The 18,292-nt window shown below is 38.5% G+C and overlaps 2 protein-coding genes across 5 annotated transcripts; one reads left to right on the forward strand and one right to left on the reverse strand.

The window, feature by feature from the left end:
• Positions 1-314: 314 nt before the first annotated feature.
• On the reverse strand, positions 315-11,023 carry LOC135075163 (ubiquitin conjugation factor E4 A). The gene is made up of 16 exons (XM_063969514.1): positions 10,200-11,023; positions 9,960-10,091; positions 9,609-9,772; positions 9,193-9,372; positions 8,828-8,980; positions 8,398-8,566; positions 7,863-8,001; positions 7,330-7,524; positions 6,279-6,449; positions 5,680-5,803; positions 5,045-5,190; positions 4,633-4,782; positions 3,670-3,913; positions 2,969-3,131; positions 1,853-2,057; positions 315-1,063 (listed from the first exon to the last, which is right to left on the reverse strand). The coding sequence occupies exons 1-16, from the start codon at positions 10,831-10,833 to the stop codon at positions 913-915; spliced, it is 3,120 nt and encodes a 1,039-aa protein (XP_063825584.1). The 5' UTR covers positions 10,834-11,023; the 3' UTR covers positions 315-912.
• A 467-nt stretch (positions 11,024-11,490) lies between these two features.
• LOC135075164 (protein suppressor of sable) lies at positions 11,491-18,175 on the forward strand. 4 transcript variants are annotated; one of them, XM_063969516.1, is made up of 2 exons: positions 11,491-11,656; positions 13,992-18,175. In XM_063969516.1, exon 2 carries the CDS (start codon positions 14,005-14,007, stop codon positions 17,518-17,520), a length of 3,516 nt encoding a protein of 1,171 aa, XP_063825586.1. In that variant the 5' UTR covers positions 11,491-11,656; positions 13,992-14,004; the 3' UTR covers positions 17,521-18,175. The 4 variants fall into 4 exon arrangements, with proteins under 4 accessions (XP_063825586.1, XP_063825585.1, XP_063825588.1 ...); XM_063969515.1 differs by lacking the exon at positions 11,491-11,656 and adding an exon at positions 12,357-12,599; XM_063969518.1 differs by lacking the exon at positions 11,491-11,656 and adding an exon at positions 13,017-13,368.
• Positions 18,176-18,292: the final 117 nt, after the last annotated feature.

Here is an 18,292-nt window from a genome sequence, read left to right on the forward strand (position 1 = left end):
GTTTAACTAAGCTCATTGCATGTATGATCTCGCATCTCAACTTTCTGACAACTTCAGAATCGCAAATCATCCACATTACATGAGTGGGTCTAGACAAAGTGCCATTATAATCGCAAACCAGTCGAAAAGTGGTCGAAAAGCCCCTTTTTTGTATGGAATTTGACGGATTCGATTTTCGATTCGATCAAAAAGTGCGTTTTGTCTAGGGGGGCTGTACTATTTATTTAACAGGGTGATGGATTTATCGTATTCTTAACCGCGTACTCTCAAGTCTTCTGCTAATCTTTATCAAGTTGTTTCAAATAAAAAACGTGTTTTGATTTTGTCATATTTATTATTTATCAATAATTATTACAATCTATGTTTCTTGCAAGATAAATTATAAATGAAATATCACAAATTCACAATGCAAAATATTTAAACAAATTGCACCAAGCACTAATAATTTTTATTATCTCAGGAATGCAAACAAATAAAATATATCTCTCCACTCTTAATGGGTAGGTACTAGATGTGTGTATCAAGATACTAAAAGAATCCACAGGTATCTTAACACTTTTAGTATAAAATGAAGGTTGAAATTTATAAATATCAAATTATACATCACAAAAAGGAAGCAAATAAGTGATCACATTTCTTAGATTTATTTATATGTATAAAAGTGGAACTATTGTTTATAGGTGTGATATACTAAATCTAAAAGTTTTATTAGATACAAAATCCACACTAAGTTGTTGCCTTTGTCGTAAAAATGATTCGGCACCATAAACCCATTACATTCATCATGCATCAAAGAGTGCTCTACGCATAAAAGAGCCACCACGCTCTGTATGAAATCTACACTACACAATATATCTATATCCATACTAGCTTGCCTAGTACTTAGATATATTATAGTCTTGTACAGCTTGCTTATCCATTACTGGTTTCAGCTTGAGCAATTTTTTGCTTTTGTTCTGCGATCCATGCTTGAATTTTTTCTTTTAGTTCTGTGTTGGATTTCACTTGGTCCATGGACAGCGGAGAACGGTTGAAGGGATCCGACTGGTCGCTGAGAAGATGTCTGGAATAAAAGCACAGTTTACGATTTAAATAATTATTTACTTATATTGGTTATTGAAGTAATTTTTTTGTAATCTAAAATCAAAGAGAATAAAAGCAGTCCGAAGAAAGATATGGTGGTTATAATTATTTTCTATTTAAATAGAATATCGCTAACGATATAAAGCTAGCTTACGAGAGATAACAAAAATAAGGGATGATGGGGAGAGATAGCAGAACTACTGTGACGTGAATTATGTTGGTAAATGGTGAAAACAATATTTGCTGAACATAAACGTCTTGGTTTCGGCGTGTCTCACTTCGTCATTCGCGATGTGAAGTCACTGAGTGTGTCCATCGTTGACCCCGACCGATGGTGGTCCGATGTAGTACCGGCCCGATGGTGGTCCCCGAGCCAGGGAATACAAAGAGATCCCCCGTGTGAGACATCATGACGGATCCCCTTGTATCGCCAAGCTCGGGGAAGACGAAGATCTTCTGGCAAGTTGACCAGGATCTCGGTGAAGAGTAGACTTTGTTGCATATCATTCGAAGTCAGTTTGACTTATTTGAACGCTCCATTCTGTATGCAATTTTATATCAGATGCTCTTGTCTTTTTAACCAACTTTGACCTCTTCTTTAATATTTAACCGGCCAGTAAGACGAGCTCGTTCAAATAAACGTTATTCGCTGCATCAGGTAGTGTCGTGTCGTGTCCTGCATATAAGCATTTCTTACGCATCTGCCAACATTCACATCGTAAACTCTGAATCACCACTTTATCAGAAGCCCCTTACACTCAATACGTACCTAGCAATGGTGGTCCTGTCTACGGTGGTCCTAGAGCTGGGCAGGACCACGGGGTCCATCATGATAGTGCTCATGATAGGGTCAAGGAACTCCTCGGGGGCGTTGGCCAGGATCTCTTCGTCGCGTTGCCTCTGTTCTGCGAGTCGGCCCACGCGAGTCGCTACCTCTTGCAGGGAGCCTATGAGACCCCCGCCGCCGATACGAACTGCAAAATAAATTCTGATGGTTAGACTCAATACTAATCAGGAGTCTTTTTGTAAGCGTTAAAGTAGCGGTACTCTGCAATTCTAATAGACCCCCCACACTAGCATTTGAATTTGCGACACTGTGCAGGCGCTGGCAAGATGACGATGCTAGTGTGGGGGGTCCCTGATTAAGTGTAATATAGGTCTACACTTCAGGCATGCTGGGCATACGAGTTGGAGTTCTGACAGAGTGGAATAGGAGCACTGCCACTCGCAATGGATGTTGTAAAAGGCGACCAAAAACCATCAGTACTTCTATTTGAGTCGGCTCGACGTCGTCGCTTACTACCTAAATAGTTAATATTTTTTAAATAAATAAGCGTCCTAATGGAATGGAGGCCGCGTACCGGAAAACGCAGCGTGGGACGTCCACCTACAAGGCCGACCAACGACATCGTAAAGGTAGCAGGGAAGCGCTGGACGCAGGCCGCTACCAATCGACCAACGTGGAAAGCATTGGGGGAGGCCTATGTTCAGCAGTGGACGTCATATGGCTGAAATGATGATGATGATGAAGCGTCTTATTTCTGCCGGAAACCGGACACCGGACAAGGGTGTTCACATTACACCGGATCACCGGATCCGAAATCCGAGCCGAATGAAGTGCGGGGAGCACGGGCGGGGCGGGGCGGGAAGCACGGGCGCGGCGGGGTGGGCCGCAACTCGTTCACATTACTCCGGTCCGGTGATTTTGCCGGCATTTTGTGGCGACAAAACGCTCGGTAAAAATGCCGGGCTCGGCGAAAAAGCCGGATCCGGGATAATGTGAACAGCTTCATACAATTTGTACCGCCGCTAGGCCTTCCGGCGATTTTACCGGACCGGGAGATCTGCCGGTCCGGCATAGTGGGAACCCAGCCTTATTCCTCACCCAGCACGGCCTCGGCCAGCGTGAAGAGCTGCGGCGAGTAGGAGCGGCCGTCGTCGGACACGGCGGCGCAGAAGCGCTCGTTGCTGCCCAGCTGCACGTACATGCGGCAGATGTCCAGAACAGTGCTGGCCGGCTCGAACTCGTACTCTTTCATATCTTTCACCTGGAACATGATAAAACGCAAGGTTAAGGTATGCAAGGAAGACTAAAGTTTAGTTTTCTTTGGATCCTGGCTACACAGAAGTTTCAGCAGGGAAGAGGTGGGAATAGTCTAGTAATTTTCTTTATCTAGTAATTCAATAGGTAGACCGAAATCTATTCTGACGTTTGGGTGTCTCTGTCGTCGAAAGTTGAATAAGCGGCTCGAAACACGAATGGAGATGTCTCGGCAAATATCTGCTCTGCGATTCTGAGCAGAGCCGATAAACCGACGACTTCAAGATGCCGGCTGACATTAGCTGGATTAAAAAAGCGAGATAATACTTTGTGCCGCTCCCTACATTCAGAAGTAGACTGCCATAATGATGATAAAAATTAAATTACTAGCACAATTACACAATAGATTTGCTACTAGCTCACTTTCCAGGGCATAGTTTCCGCGGTCTCATACAAATCCACAGGAGCATGTCATGTGGATGCATATTGCATACACATCTTTATAGTCTACCTATTATGTTTAAGAGGGGGCAAGCAGCACTTACTTTGAAATTCTTCTTATTAGGTCCCACGAGATGCAACAAGAAGTAGTTGAGCATAGAAGCGATTCTCTCGACCAACGTCGGGTGACAGAATACGTAAGGCGCGTGAGCCGTCAACCGGACTAGTGTGCGGATGGTGTCGCGTCCTAGGATGTTGTCGAATCGAGCCAACATCCCGATGTGGGATAGATTGCCTAGGTTCTGCTCGCGCTCATTGTTAGGTAAGTCGTTCCAGGCGCCCGATTCTCTGTTGAAACGAGTTATATTAGTAACAGTGCACGTTAACTGGAGATGTTAAGTAAAATATTGATGTTGAAAATCCTCTCGCATTTTTCATGCAATGAATAATTATGCGATTTGATATTTACAATACAAAAAATATCCCTCCCACTAGGATTTGATAATAAATGAGACATAAATGAATAATTACAGAACATCAAAAATATGTATTTAAAATGTTCATGCGCATGAGTACACCGTAATTGATTTCATTGTAAACACACTACCGAATTACAAATATTTAAATACTCGTGACGTCAAACGTTAAAACAACACGCGTCGTTAAATGATATGGCGTCACACTCATGTTTAAATGCTTGTTTGTCTTGTTTAATTTCCGATACTCCGATGAATAACAACAATTGGAATATGGAATAATAATTACTTTTTTTAATTAAGATTGCAAGAAGCCTCTATATGCAAGATCCTTCCAATCAGCAAATATGGAAATCGACGTGGACGAGTTAGGCCCGGTTTCCACCAAAGCGGAGCGGAGCAGAAAAGAGCGGAGAAGTGTCGCTGTCAAATTTTTCTATACAATTTGATAGCGGCGGTGGCGCGGCACGGAGCGGAACTGTGCGGAGCGGAGAAGAGAAGTGGATATAATGAAATCTGATTGGTTATACAAAACCCTTTTCCACTCTGCTCCGCTTTATGGCTGAAATGATAATGATAAGGTATACATACTGGGCGGTCTGCATTGTGCGTATCTGGGCCATGTTTCCTAGAGCCTCGTCCAATAGGAAGATGGCGTCGTTCATCAGCAGGTTCACGAAGCGCAGGAATATCGGCGGGTGGACGGCCTCCATGTTGGATTCTGCCTCTTTGGCTAGACGCCTGTAATATATTTTGCTTATTGTATTTCTGATAAAATAGGCAGCTGAATGACATAGCAGTAGTATTTAACAGTCTTTGTTTAATAGAAAATCTAGTAACCAAGTTACCAGTGAAAACAATAATAAGTTTAGTTATGAAGAATCAATAAATTGTAATTGAAAAACTTCGTTAATGTACAGTTCATTCACTTAACTGTTCCTGAATACATACTTATATTTGATAGACTTGAATATTCTTTTCTAACAAAAAGATGTAAACTTACGTAAAAGCATCACGGTGCTCTTCCATGCCCCAAAGGAAGTCCATAACAAGATACATGGGGCGGCGGTAGTTGAACTTCTGCTCGAACTGAACGCTTTGGCCAGTCATTTCAATGCCCACGAAGACATCCAGCAAACATGGCACCAGCTGTGGAATAATAATAATAAAATCTTATTTATTTCTCTTACAAACAGTCAGCGTCAAATAGTAATTCATGACACCCAAAGTGACCAAAAAGTTGATACAACTTTACTTACTTTCTTATTGTAAAAACACATGTTGTGAAGTTATTGGCTGCTTTGGTGTCACGAACGATTTGATTATGACTGTACAAATGATTAGTGTCTTACGCAATGAGTAATGAGCTTTGTGGCACCTTATGTGTGAGATACTGGTGCCTACTATAGGTTTCAGGGAAGACCCGTATTCCAGGTTCTCCACCCTCAGTTAGGATAAATGTAAGATATCGTCAACATTATTTAGCATTAATAGTCATTCTACAAATCTACACCACACTACTGCGGTTTTTAACCGACCCCAAAAGGAGGAGGTTCCTAAATTGTAGTTTTTTTCATCTACTATGTCTGCTGTCTTTAGCACATTTAGTAGCTGAGTTAAGCATTAAAAAAACCATACCTGTGCTCTATGCGGATGTTCTTTAAAGAGCTGTTCCCTGTAGAACGATGCTAAGCTGCTAAGTGGCTGCTGGTCATCGGGGTGGTTCGGTAACATAGCCTCCAAGCATTCTGCAAGTCGGGCCCTAGAGATCATACAAATATCACCTTCAGAATAACTCGTATTTTTGACTTATGTAATCTATCAATGACACTTGTAACAAACTGCTATGGAAAGGAAAAAAATAGCATTTCAACAATTTGTTCAACCAGGCATCCAATCCAATTGAAGTAGGTTAACTAAACTACTTACACACCAGTAAATCAAGCTCTCTTAAAAACCAACCGGCCAATCTGTAGGCCTAGGATGCGCGCCTCAAAAAAGTACTAAAGCCTACACATTTGTCGTCTAAAATCATCGATTATATTTTATTACAGAGTGCATCCTAGCCCGACTGGAAATCATTAGGGGAGGCCTATGTTCAGCAGTGGATGTCCTATGGCTGAAATGATGATAAAATGTGTAACTTTCACTGGCATAATGTTTCCAATGAAATAAGATGTTGTCTTAATCATCCTAATAAATTCAGGGATTAATTTCGTTAATCTAGCGACACAAACCTTAGATGTGGATTGTAGGTTCTCGAAGAATCACCCATGAACAGCAACACGAGGGTCAAAGCCGGCTCCAGCAGGCCGGCTATCTCGGCCTCTTCAGCTATGGCGCCGACCGTGCGCCGCGCCATCGTTATCAACACCACTATGTTCTCAAGCACGAACTCTGGAATGCACCTGTTTTAAAAAAGCCCTATTGTTTTAAACTAAGGTTTGGGTTTGGTTAAGGTTAAGGTTGTTAAGGTTTGCTAATTGTAGTAGTAGAAAAATTGCGTCAATAGAATAGACAACAATCTATAAAAATACATCACGTAATCGTAAACTTTAAATTGGCAGTCTAGTTGCAATAAGTCCACCATGCTCAGCGTTATGTAAGTCAATAGTTGAAAAAATTACAAAGTTCTTAGGCCTGATTTTTCAATCGCCGTATAACTTTTAACTAAAGAATAAGTTTGGCATATTGACAGTTTCAGTACGGGAAATATGTCAAAATGACAAGTATATCTGACGATTGAAAAATCAGCCCTTCGTTTAATTTTATTTTCTTATGTCTTACGCTTTTCAGCGAGTCCGGTCTGACCACCACTTGTATGTACGTCATCGCTTTCCAGTGTTTCAGGCTCGTTATTATGTCGCTCTCGAGAGCGCATGCTTAGGGAATCATACCTTAGGGTATCAGGTGGTGGAGAAGCCACCGGCATCTCAACCTTAACGACGACGCCCGGCGCGTAGCTGGGCTGCGGCGCGGGCGGGTCCGGTCTGACCGCCACTTGCACCAGCCACGTACACGTCATCGCTTGCAAGCGGTTCACGCTTGTTAGAATCTTAGAATTGTTCTAGAGGAGCGCATACTTGGGAATCATACCTTAGGGTATCAGGGGGCGGTGCAGCCACCGGCATCTCAACCTTCACGACGACGCCCGGCGCGTAGCTGGGCTACCGCGCGGGCGGGTCCGGTCTGACCGCCACTTGCACCAGGCACGTACACGTTATCGCTTGCAAGCGGTTCAGGCTTGTTAGAATGTGTTCTAGAGGAGCACATGCTTGGTAATCATACCTTAGGGTATCAGGTGGTGGAGAAGCCACCGGCATCTCAACCTTAACGACGACGCCCGGCGCGTAGCTGGGCTGCGGCGCGGGCGGGTCCGGTCTGACCGCCACTTGCACCAGCCACGTACACGTCATCGCTTGCAAGCGGTTCAAGCTTGTTAGCATGTCGTTCTCAAGGAGAGCGCAGCGCATGCTCAAGAATCTGGGGAGGAAATTCCTTAATTTAGAAAATCCGTAAATAGCTTAATTAAAATTGTTTTGGCAAGATTATTACGGTTGTATGACCTTAAGATGTTCTATGAATCTTGCCAACAAACAAAGGAGAATAACGTAAACACTGTACTGGGTATGTCTAATGATTTGAAGTAAGGAGGCGTCCACTAACTACATTCGGTGATTTTAGCGGTTTTTAAACCCAGGGGGAGTTTAAATCACTCCTTTGGTGAGATATCATGAGATTTGGCTCCACCTCTTCCTTGGTCCCTCTAATCTCACGTGAGATTGTTGAAATTGGGGATTCTACTCGTGCTAGGTACATACTTAGTCATGAGATGGAGTGAGCGCTGCCGCATCGGCTCCACCAAGTGGTGCGCGCTTGCCGCTACATCGGATAGGGCGCGTTGAGCGCGGCCCAAGTCTTGACCGCAACGCCATAGTTTCTCCGCACAAACGCGGACGCCTACAAAATAAAAACAAAGAAACATTTATTGCAATGAACAAAGACAAAAAAGGGACAGAAAAAAGATAGAAGTAGTACATAACACATTACGAAGGAAGATAAATTCTACTGAACATAGCCACCTTGTCGAAACAGTGATGCCCATTGCAATGGGACACCCGGCATTCGCTGCTTTAAAATAGATAGTACAGATTATACATTTTTGTTGTAAATAGCACCAACTACTACATCAGATATCACGGTGTTAAGCTTGATGTGATGTCTGTACATTGGAAATTATAGAAAACAGCAGTTATATTTTTTATTACTCCAAAATTTAATGTAAAAAGTTGTAGAACAACATGATTGATATCTCATGAACATTACAGCCTGTCACTGATCACTTTTTTCACTTACCTAAGTCAATGCACTTCTGTGTCATAAAAAAGCACTCCGTAACAAAGTTGTACATCTCAGCTGTGGGCCGCTTCAGCGATTGGCCGTCCTCCCCTTCGCGGGCAGGCAGTAGGCACGTCTCGCTGTGTAGGCAGTCCAAATGTACTGACTTTGCGGCACATTCCTCTGGCTGAAAAAATATATAACTTTATTAATAGTTATAAAAAGTAGTTTCAGCAAAATTTCTTTGTCAGCAGTCAAGCTTTTAGTTGCTAACAAAGTAAAATTTAAAAAGTTTTAAAATCGAATGCCTCATAGGAAAATTTAACCCACAAAGTTTCGCTTGATGGGTGACTACTTTATACAGTGAGCTGTAGTATTTTTTAAGTAATTTTATGAGCAATAATAAGTTTACAATAAATTAAACGGTATGATAATACATAAAACTTACCGGAACTGCTCCATAAGTGGGATCAATTTTCAGTGACTTAGGGTCATCGGCTGAGACGCAAAATGGCTGGCACAACTGGAGCAGAACAGCACCCAGGTTCAGCATAAATCCGTCCGATACACAGCTCATTGTCGCTGCACTTACTTCTCCTGCCTAGAAGAAAAAGAGTTTAATTAATAAAATAATATTCCACGTAAAAAGTGAGTATCTGCGTAGCTTGGGTATCTGTATCTTTGCATGCTTCTTCTAACACTGAGCTGGCATGTAAAAAGTTTCTGGTTGGTGCATTACTTTGGTTTCCTGTGTTATTAGAGCTAAGAGCTACCTTTTCGTCCCGAAAATATTACAAATATTTTTGTACTTACTTGAACATTCCAAAGCTTTCCTCTAGCTGCATTACTCTTCAAGCACTTTCCTATCCATGTAAGTAGACGGTTCCTCATTTGGGGGCCAGCTTTCAGGAGGGTTAGGAATATCCGGTGCAAGTTGTTTATTAGGTGGGATGAGGCATTCCATATTGATGACTCCATCATTGATGTAGCTGACTGCAAACAAAGAAAAGAAACCATAGTCATTATCACTTTACTCATGGCAAGATACACTAACGAAATTGATTGTGTACAAACATCTAATGGATGTGCATTTTTGTGAAATAAATGAATTTAAATTTGAATTAAAAATTTCTATGTTTATTATCTGAGAACAACCATCTAACTAATACATGCCCCTATATGAAGTCACAGTTATAATGATAAAGATTGATAGGCAACAATTAAATTACCTGGTCCATTGGGTTGTCGAAGAATTCATGAAGTGATGTGGCAGTCTTTGGTAAAACTGATAAGCTTAATAAGGCACCAAGCACCGACTCTTGATACAGTCGCCCCATGGAATCTTTCTTTGGTTCGCAGGCTTCCATCAGAATTAGAGCCAAATTTGAATTACCTAGAACACATTTATGTTACATTGTTGTTATTATTGCTGTTGTTATTCCAAATAAATAAATACATGCTATACTATTTACTTAAGGAAATTAGTCTTGAAGAGTAAACTGCATAAAATAATTGTTAAATAACTATGTAAAATATCTTTTATCCAATAATAAAGGCTTATTATTAAAACAAGTACTTACTGGCAAATATTTGTATAGACGGTAAAATATAAATTGGTAGGTTAATAAGATTAGACTTGTTGACATCAAACTGAATCTTTTCTAATACTGGAATCATGGACTCTTTGAGCTGGACCATTACATTATCATCCTCTGAAAATAAAAATTACAAACATTAATAAAAAAAAATATATTATGTAGGTAGTTGGAAGAAATGTTAATGTTAAAATTTTGAGATGATGAAGTTGATGATATACTTACTGTCTGCAACAAAAGCTTCTACAATGTCTACAAAAAATGTGTGGCTTTGTGGATCAACATGCTGCAAGAGTTCCACAAGTTGTACCCCAAAATTCTGGTCTTCAAACAAAGCCGGTTGCTTCAGAGCTGTCACAGCATTCCTGAATATTAACTCTCTCATTTTCTGTAAAGCAGTCTTCACATACGGGGTACTGACTTGATCATAACTCTGCAGGTTTTGCATCGAACTAAATAAATACGGAAAAACTTGTCTTTGAATTACGTGATCTTTGAACATACGACATGTTTTTGGTATAACATAACTTTCAGGGTTAGGTAACAGCAATCTTTCAAAGAGCGCTTGTTCTAAGGCCTCTAGGTCAATGTGTATACGAGGTTTCACAGCTTCTGATAGCTCTTCCAAAACAACCAGTTGTCTCTCTGTAGTTGGACACCTTTCCAGAGCATTCGAGTTTATCGTGAAGTGGAAAACATTCTCAACTATGTTGTTTATAGTCTCAGCCTCTTCATCCTCTTGAGTGTTCTTGGATGCTATACGTAAAGTTGCGTTACCCTCGTTGTATTCTGTAGTATTTGCTGGTTTGGTTTCAGGTATTCCTAATAATCCAGCAAATGGATTATTTGGATCCGACATCGTTGCTTGCTCACTATTTGATTAACTTATAGACAATGTAAATGTTAATAACATAATTATTATGAATAAGGTATTTAAAGAAACGCTTTATATAGACACATTTAACTCAGAAACTTGAATGATATCCAGATTTTGTATTTTTACAAAAAATGCTGACTTATCACGAATTTGATAAAAATGACATTTGGATGACAGGAACATTTGCAGTTTAGAAAACCAATACATTTTTAATAATTGAAAATCTATTTTGAAGATTATTTAAGAATAACAAAACACAAAAAAATGGTACTTTAAAATACAAATTAATTCACATTACAATATTTTTTCGGTCGGTGTATTATTTTATTGTTAAACGAACCTGTTTCCTTTTCCGTTTCCTTACGCTTTGTAAAATATTGGTAGCATTGCTATCACTACAGTCATTTGATATACTTATTTATAAAATATACTTTAATTTTACAGTAAAAATCATGACAGGATGCAAAAAAATTTATTTAACTTTTTTTTAATAATACATTACTAAATTAGATAATCAGTAGACACATAAAGAGTTTTGTTAATAATTTTCAGATAGCACCGAGTTTTTTTTCTCATTGTGGCCAACTTGGAATGCACACTAGCTCCACTGATTGGATTTGCCCGTGTTCAGAAACTGAACTAAATGTTTACGAATGAATTCCGCATTCTCCGCTTCGTTTCGCCGCAGTCGTCGTCCGTAATCAATATTGCGTACTCGAATTGTTACGTCTTTATGCAGCAATGCTATGAAAGATTCCATTTTACATGGCGTTTAGTAGTCGCACATAGTGAATCGTTCATTAATGTAAGATTGGTAACACTTATTAATATTTACTTATTAGGACATTAACGAATGCGTGACCCCCTATTTTAAAAGTAAAGTGCTTGATCAGCCACAAAGGAGCATAATACACACGTGCAGTATCAATTTGCTACACATTCAACATAATTAAATCGTGTTTCGTATATTTCACGATCTAATTTTATTTTGTTCATTCAAATCTATGATCCGGCTGGTTGTAGAAAACTTCAAAATGGCGGTCCGTCAATTAGACTACTCGAGATAATTTTTATTTTTATAATTTTCTTTGCAAATAATTCCTGTGCATGCAATTTTTCCATTTTCGTTTACCTAGTATATATTAGCTAAATACCTATTAACTATTTCAAGCATTACTCCTTTTAATTCTGTTTTCTACCTTCAGAATTTGGTGTTGGTAAAATGTGTTTATTTTAATTTTCAATTCATTATTTCGTCATTTTAAAAAATGCTGGTCATTGAGGTTCTAATTGTTATTTTTGTGTAAATAACTCATTATCACAAGATACTATTTTAGTAGGTGCAATGCTACCAAATTAGATTGTCGTAGCAGCAAGCAATCATGATACGTCATCTGCTTTGACGCCTAGTGTATTTGTGTGAGTGAGCGTATACACACGGTACTTGACCTCGTTGAGGAAGGACACACAGATATGGATACGTTGCCATTCTAGAAGGCTGACGTCATTCCAATCGTGGCGAACGAGAGCGCAGCGCTCAGCAAGACATTGTGAAATGTGAACGTCCACCCACTGCTTGCCTTGCTTGGCTCTATCCACCTAATTCACTTGAAAGTAGTGGCTATGAACAGTTATTGTACCGACTTCCGTCATTCATGTTGATTTTATTAACTGCGCAACACCACAGTATTTTTGTGAAAATTGGAGATCTACTAATTCTCAATGATAATTGTTCCAACGATTATTAGGTATAGTATTAAGAGAACACATAGACTTGCTCTCAATTTGTACCAATACTGTTGAAAACGTGCATTTGCGTTTTATTTGTATAGGTAGGTTTAGTAAATTTTAACCAATTTAGTAACAACGTCAGCAAGAAAGGAATGTCAATGTATCTATGTGTGCCATTATTTGTGCTAGTGTGCGTACCTATCCGATGAATCAATAGTAGGGCTTCAGCTTTTCAGTGTTTGTAGAATATATTTCATGTATCAATTTACTTTTCTGTAAGGTAAAATATTACATACTTTCTTAATTGTAATCAATAACATTCACGTGGTATTTCTCAGATTTCTATAACTCTTGTCTATTTCATTTGGTAGGGTTATACAAAAATGGCGGCGGGCGCGGTGGTGTAGTGGCGTTGTAGACGTCTCGCTCACTCTACCGACCGTGACGCACCTTTGCGAATATAGGGCGTTGTAAACAATAAACACAAAAGAAATCGGCACCGAGTGGATCTTTTCATGAATTTCTTTTAATAATAGTCATGCTTTTGAAATCGTAACTATTTATGTCAATAAGAAAGAACGTAATATTGTTGAGTAAAAGTTGGTACTAGCTAGGTACATAATATTACGTAACTTTCACTATAAAGAAATCAATAAGAGACGCGTTGCTAATGTTGCTATCCAACTTAGGTTTTCATAAATTTCATTTAATTTATAAGTACAATAGGTAATTGATAGGTTTTTAAAAGAATCACGTTTCCGTCATCTTCAAAGTTCTACATCTCAGGTACCTACCTAGCAGGTTTTATAACTTTAGTTTAGACTAGAGACCCTGAACCTTGTTATTCAATTTACTGTTAAGCATTTTATCATAAAAAAAGATTTTTATTTAGCATAGGTAATTTGTTAATCTTGTCTCAGAGATAAAGTTAGACGCTATTATGGAGCGATAACAAAAGATAAGTTAATGTAAAATAACAATTTTTATGTCTACTTTAAATATATTTATTTAATTTGGCTGTCTGTATTACATAGGTACTCAGGGATTCTAATTATATTAAAATGCTTGTATATAGGTAATAACGTAAAAAGATTACGTAATAGTGCGCTTAGGTAGGTAAAATGTAATTTTTTAACAAGTTTCCCTTCTTTTATTATTCTGGGTCTCAGTCTTTCTTTTTTCCGATGTTTAAACGACGAAACAGACTATGCTCGATGGCCTTATCTTATTAACTTTTTTTATACAAATTCCAAGATTAATTAATTTGTGTCTTTAAAAAGTATACAATATAAATGCATTATCAACTACATATTGCCCAATATTACCTATATTTGAGTTCGTTCAACCAAATATTTCAACATAATATTTCACTCAAACCCATTTTAATGTGAATTTGTTTCTCATTTCAGTAATACATTCACAATGGCGGAGTCTGCAGCCAACATAGAAGACTTGGAAGATGGAGAAATTGAAAGTGAAGGTGAAGATACAACTGAAGTTCACCACGAAGAAGAAAATAAAGAAGATGTTCCAGAGGCCGAGGAACTACCTCCCGAGAAACCCGAAGCACAGGATTTTTATTATTCAAAATCAGGTAAAAAAAAGAAATTTAAGAATAAAGGTGACCAGAAAAAAGATAAAAGCAAAAAAAATCGTAAGTATGTGACTCCCGCTACGGAAGATGATTTCGCAGGTAATATTGAAAAGGCGATCAGAAAAGTCATGAACAAGAGCGATGATGGCGAATGCTTTCCGGAAGAGGAAGTTGAAGAACGACGAAAACATAAGAAAAGGAAGAAAAATGAGTCTAAAGATGGACCTGGTAAGAAGCGTAAAAAACACGGATACACAGATGAAGTTGACGAAAGCGAGATGATGTGTATTAGGGGAGCGTCGCCAGTACAAAAACAAATGGACTCATTTCAAGATGACGACAGAGATTCCTATGCGTCTGACAGCAGTCATGACTCTCGTGGACACCAACATCATCGCCAACAAAGACACAGACCCAATCAAAGAGAACGCAATAATAAGAACAACAAAAATGACCGCAGGAGAGGTGCGCATCCAATGCAAGATCCAGATGGGCTATGTTTGTATTATATGCAAGGTAAATGCCATAAGGGGGATGATTGCATCTACTCTCATGATGCGCAACCTCCAAGAAAAATGGAATTATGTAAATTTTATCTTATGGATTGTTGCGCTAAGAGAGATAAATGTCTTTATATGCATGCTGATTTTCCTTGTAAATATTATCATACCGGGCTTCCTTGTATATACAAAGATGAATGTAAGTTCGCACATGGCCAACCATTGACTGAAGGTTTAAAAAATATTCTTTTGAAACATATAGAATCAGCACCTAAAGAAATTTTAGGTGATTTTCCGAGGCTTCATAGAGACGGAGCATTACAAATGATTCACTCAACCCAATTGAAATTAGCCCAGCAAATGTTTTCAGAAAACTCGGAAAATGAAGACAAAGGTATACCGTCGCTTTTTGACATAAATATACCTAACCCACAAGTCGTTCCAGAGTCCTCGTTACCTGTCAACAATTTTGAAAAACAAAAAGTATCACCTAAAGTTCGGCAATCAAGATGGCAAAATGATAACATGAACCAGAATTTTAATACGCCGCAAACTACTAATGCTCAGACTAGTGCAGGTACAACGAATGTTCTTAATATTAAAAATTTAACTGGTGTACTCACACCTCGACAGATTTCTGATCTCACTAAAATGGGTATCGATAATTTAGATCAATTGGGGCAACTGACTGTATTACAGTTAAATAGTATTGGTATTTCTTTAAAACAGATAACTGAAATACAGCTAAATACAATGAGTATACAAAAACTTGGTTTAATAAATTCTAATACTGAACAACAACCGCCGCAGTTTCTTGGATCTACATCAGCCACAAAAGATCTTGACTTGCGAGTTCCACCAGTTGTACCAGTCTCAAATACACCGCCTTCGGACTTTCCGGGTCAAGACGTAGACATGCGTTTTCAACCTTCAGCTTCTGTTGCTACGAGTGAAGCTTCAGCTGTGAACACTGGTAGTGCTGGGACTATACGAAGAGAGAATAAAGATATGATAGACATTGATCAGTATACCAAGGATGCTTTAAAATTCGTGTCAAAGGATAAAGAAAACATAGATGTTTCTAACGAAACTTTTGAAAATGAAAAGCCTATAATTTCTAATGAAACTAAGGATGTGGATCATAGGATAATTCCTTTTTCAGAAGATGCACCGAGAATTGCCTCGGTGAGTACTGAACCCAGTAACGTAAGACAGGAACGTGATACAGATATTAGGTTTCTTCATCCTGAACCTATATTTAAAAACCCTGAAAAGAGACATCGCAGGTCAACTACTGATGATGAAGACAATTTGTTAATTGACGAGAAGTGGTACTCCAGTGATGAAGAAAAAGGTTCTAGGAAAAAGTCCCCAGCATCATCGCCGAGGCCAGCGTCATTGTCACCGCAAACTCCAGCGCCACATGTGATAGAACCGTCAACGGTGTTGAGCAGACTTGGTGATCTATCCAAAATAGACATAAGTGAGGAAGTGACAAAATTACTAAATACAATGAAAAATAATTTGCACGAAAATAAAGTAGAAACAAAAAATGAAGCGTTAAGTTCTCCAAAGTCTCGAGATCCTAGATCAAGAAGATCGCCTGAAAAGGTGAGTGAACCTGTCAAGGCTGTTAACAAGAGGCCACCACGTGTTTCTATTTATGAATGTGTTGATGGTGAACCTACGGATGGCCGTCGGAGAACCGATGTTGATCTAAGACAGAGTGAGTATAAAATGCCTGCTTTTGGTGATACAGATTTACGTCAAGGAACTAGTGGTGACATCGATTTTCGTTTGGGTTTACCTTTCAAAGCAATACCTAACTATACTCCAGCATCTGAAATTGATGGATCAATTAATAGTCATCCTCCAATACCATACAAACTCTTACCTATTGATATACCGCGCCCGGACTACACAGATATTAGAAATAGTACAGCCAAGTCTCAAGCCTTATTAGATCCTAGATTAAGAAAAGTTTTTCGGCTATCCTTAGACGAATCAAATAGCGATAGTGAAAAAGCAGTCAAACCAACACCTACAGGTCCGCGGGTAGATCCTAGAAGAAAACCAAAGGAAAATGAAGGCATTGCACAAGACGTAAAACATAATACATTAGAGCTCCAAAATATTCTTCAAAATTCCAATTGGTACAGAGATCTCAGTTCTACTCAAAAAATATTCGTAAATCAGCATCTAGCTCCGGTTACTCAAATGATAAAACAGCATCAACAGGATAAAATGCCAGGAAAAAAATTAGATTTATCAGGTATTCAAAACAATTCGGTTCTTTGTAGCATATTTACGAATTTAGGTATATCTTTAGGAGATAATGGAGAATTCACTTATTTGCCTAAACCCAAAGAAGCATTGCTTAAAACACCGGTTAATCAATTTGCACTCAACAGCGGTATGGCGTTACCCCCCGGTAGCATGGAGTCTGGAAATATGAACCTTATGAATATGCCGCCTATGGGCATGGGTATGAATAATATGAATGTGGGTCCAATGCATGGTTTCAATCAACAGAATTTATCAGATCCACGCGGCGGTCCCGCGCCTGGTCTATTAGGTATAGCTCCTAATATGCCGCATGGTTTTAATAACGGCAAATTCAATGGACCTAATAATTTTGGAAATATGCCGTTTAATGGTCCAGGGCCAATGAATGACTTTAATTTCATGGAAGGAGATCAGAATTTCCCAAGGTTTCCAAATAGAGGCGGACATAGGGGCCGGGGAAACGATAGATGGAATCGTGGTGGTTCGGGAAGAGGTCACAGAGATCGAAAAAACTTCAATAATGACAGAGGGGGTCACTGGAAAAATGATAGGCATTAGTCATATTGTAATAAGCTTGTAAGCTTAGGATGGTCTCTTATTTAGAATAGGTAAATAAATTATTTGAATCAAAAATGTAGCTTAAAAATCCTTCCACATATTACAAAATGTGATTAAGGTGATATAATTTTAACAGACTTGTGGGTACACTTTTTTTAAAATAATTTATAATAGTAGAATAAGAAATTTCTGTACAATATCTTATAGTGTAAATATTTTTTTACCAAGTGAAAGGTCAATGTCAGTATAAGATGTAGAATATAAATTATGTTAAATAAAATAATATTACTTTATGTTACAAAGTACTCATTTGTAAGAGCCAAATGTTTTAAGACTGAAGGCAGACTTATCATACATTTTAAGTTTTTGGGATCGTTACACCTATTGCAATATGAATACGTTAAGTACCAAAATCGTTATTTATTCATGTAAAAAAAAATACTGACTTTGAATTGGGAAGGGAAACCTATTAGTAATAAAAGATACAAAATAGTACCTACGTAACATCCATTAGACATGTAAACGTTAAATACAAGCAATAAATGTAGATTGTAGAATATACAACGTTAGGTACAGATTTTTTGCTATTTGTAATAAGCCCTAGATATAAAGAAGCGCCTACTCATTTAAATAAATCTATGTTTATACTTAAGAATGTCTTGATTTTCATACCTTTATTGTCATATACATATTTCGGAATTGATTTTTTCTGTGAAAATAGGTGATAATTTTCGTAATTAATGCAACACAGGTGTGTAGCTAACATACTGTA

Source organism: Ostrinia nubilalis, chromosome 10, assembly GCF_963855985.1.
Source record: "Ostrinia nubilalis chromosome 10, ilOstNubi1.1, whole genome shotgun sequence".
Taxonomy (NCBI): domain Eukaryota; kingdom Metazoa; phylum Arthropoda; class Insecta; order Lepidoptera; family Crambidae; genus Ostrinia; species Ostrinia nubilalis.

What these genes read in the sequence shown, in the direction of transcription:
- LOC135075163 (XM_063969514.1), bottom strand. Translation starts at nt 10,833, where the DNA reads ATGTCGGATCCAAATAATCCATTTGCTGGATTATTAGGAATACCTGAA. An exon ending in GTCTATACAAATATTTGCCA is followed by an intron (nt 9,773 to 9,959) that starts GTAAGTACTTGT and finishes AATGTGTTCTAG; the next exon opens with GTAATTCAAATTTGGCTCTA. An exon ending in TCACTCCATCTCATGACTAA is followed by an intron (nt 7,525 to 7,862) that starts GTATGTACCTAG and finishes TTTCCTCCCCAG; the next exon opens with ATTCTTGAGCATGCGCTGCG.
- LOC135075164 (XM_063969515.1), top strand. Translation starts at nt 12,574, where the DNA reads ATGATAATTGTTCCAACGATTATTAG. An exon ending in ATTGTTCCAACGATTATTAG is followed by an intron (nt 12,600 to 13,991) that starts GTATAGTATTAA and finishes TTCTCATTTCAG; the next exon opens with TAATACATTCACAATGGCGG.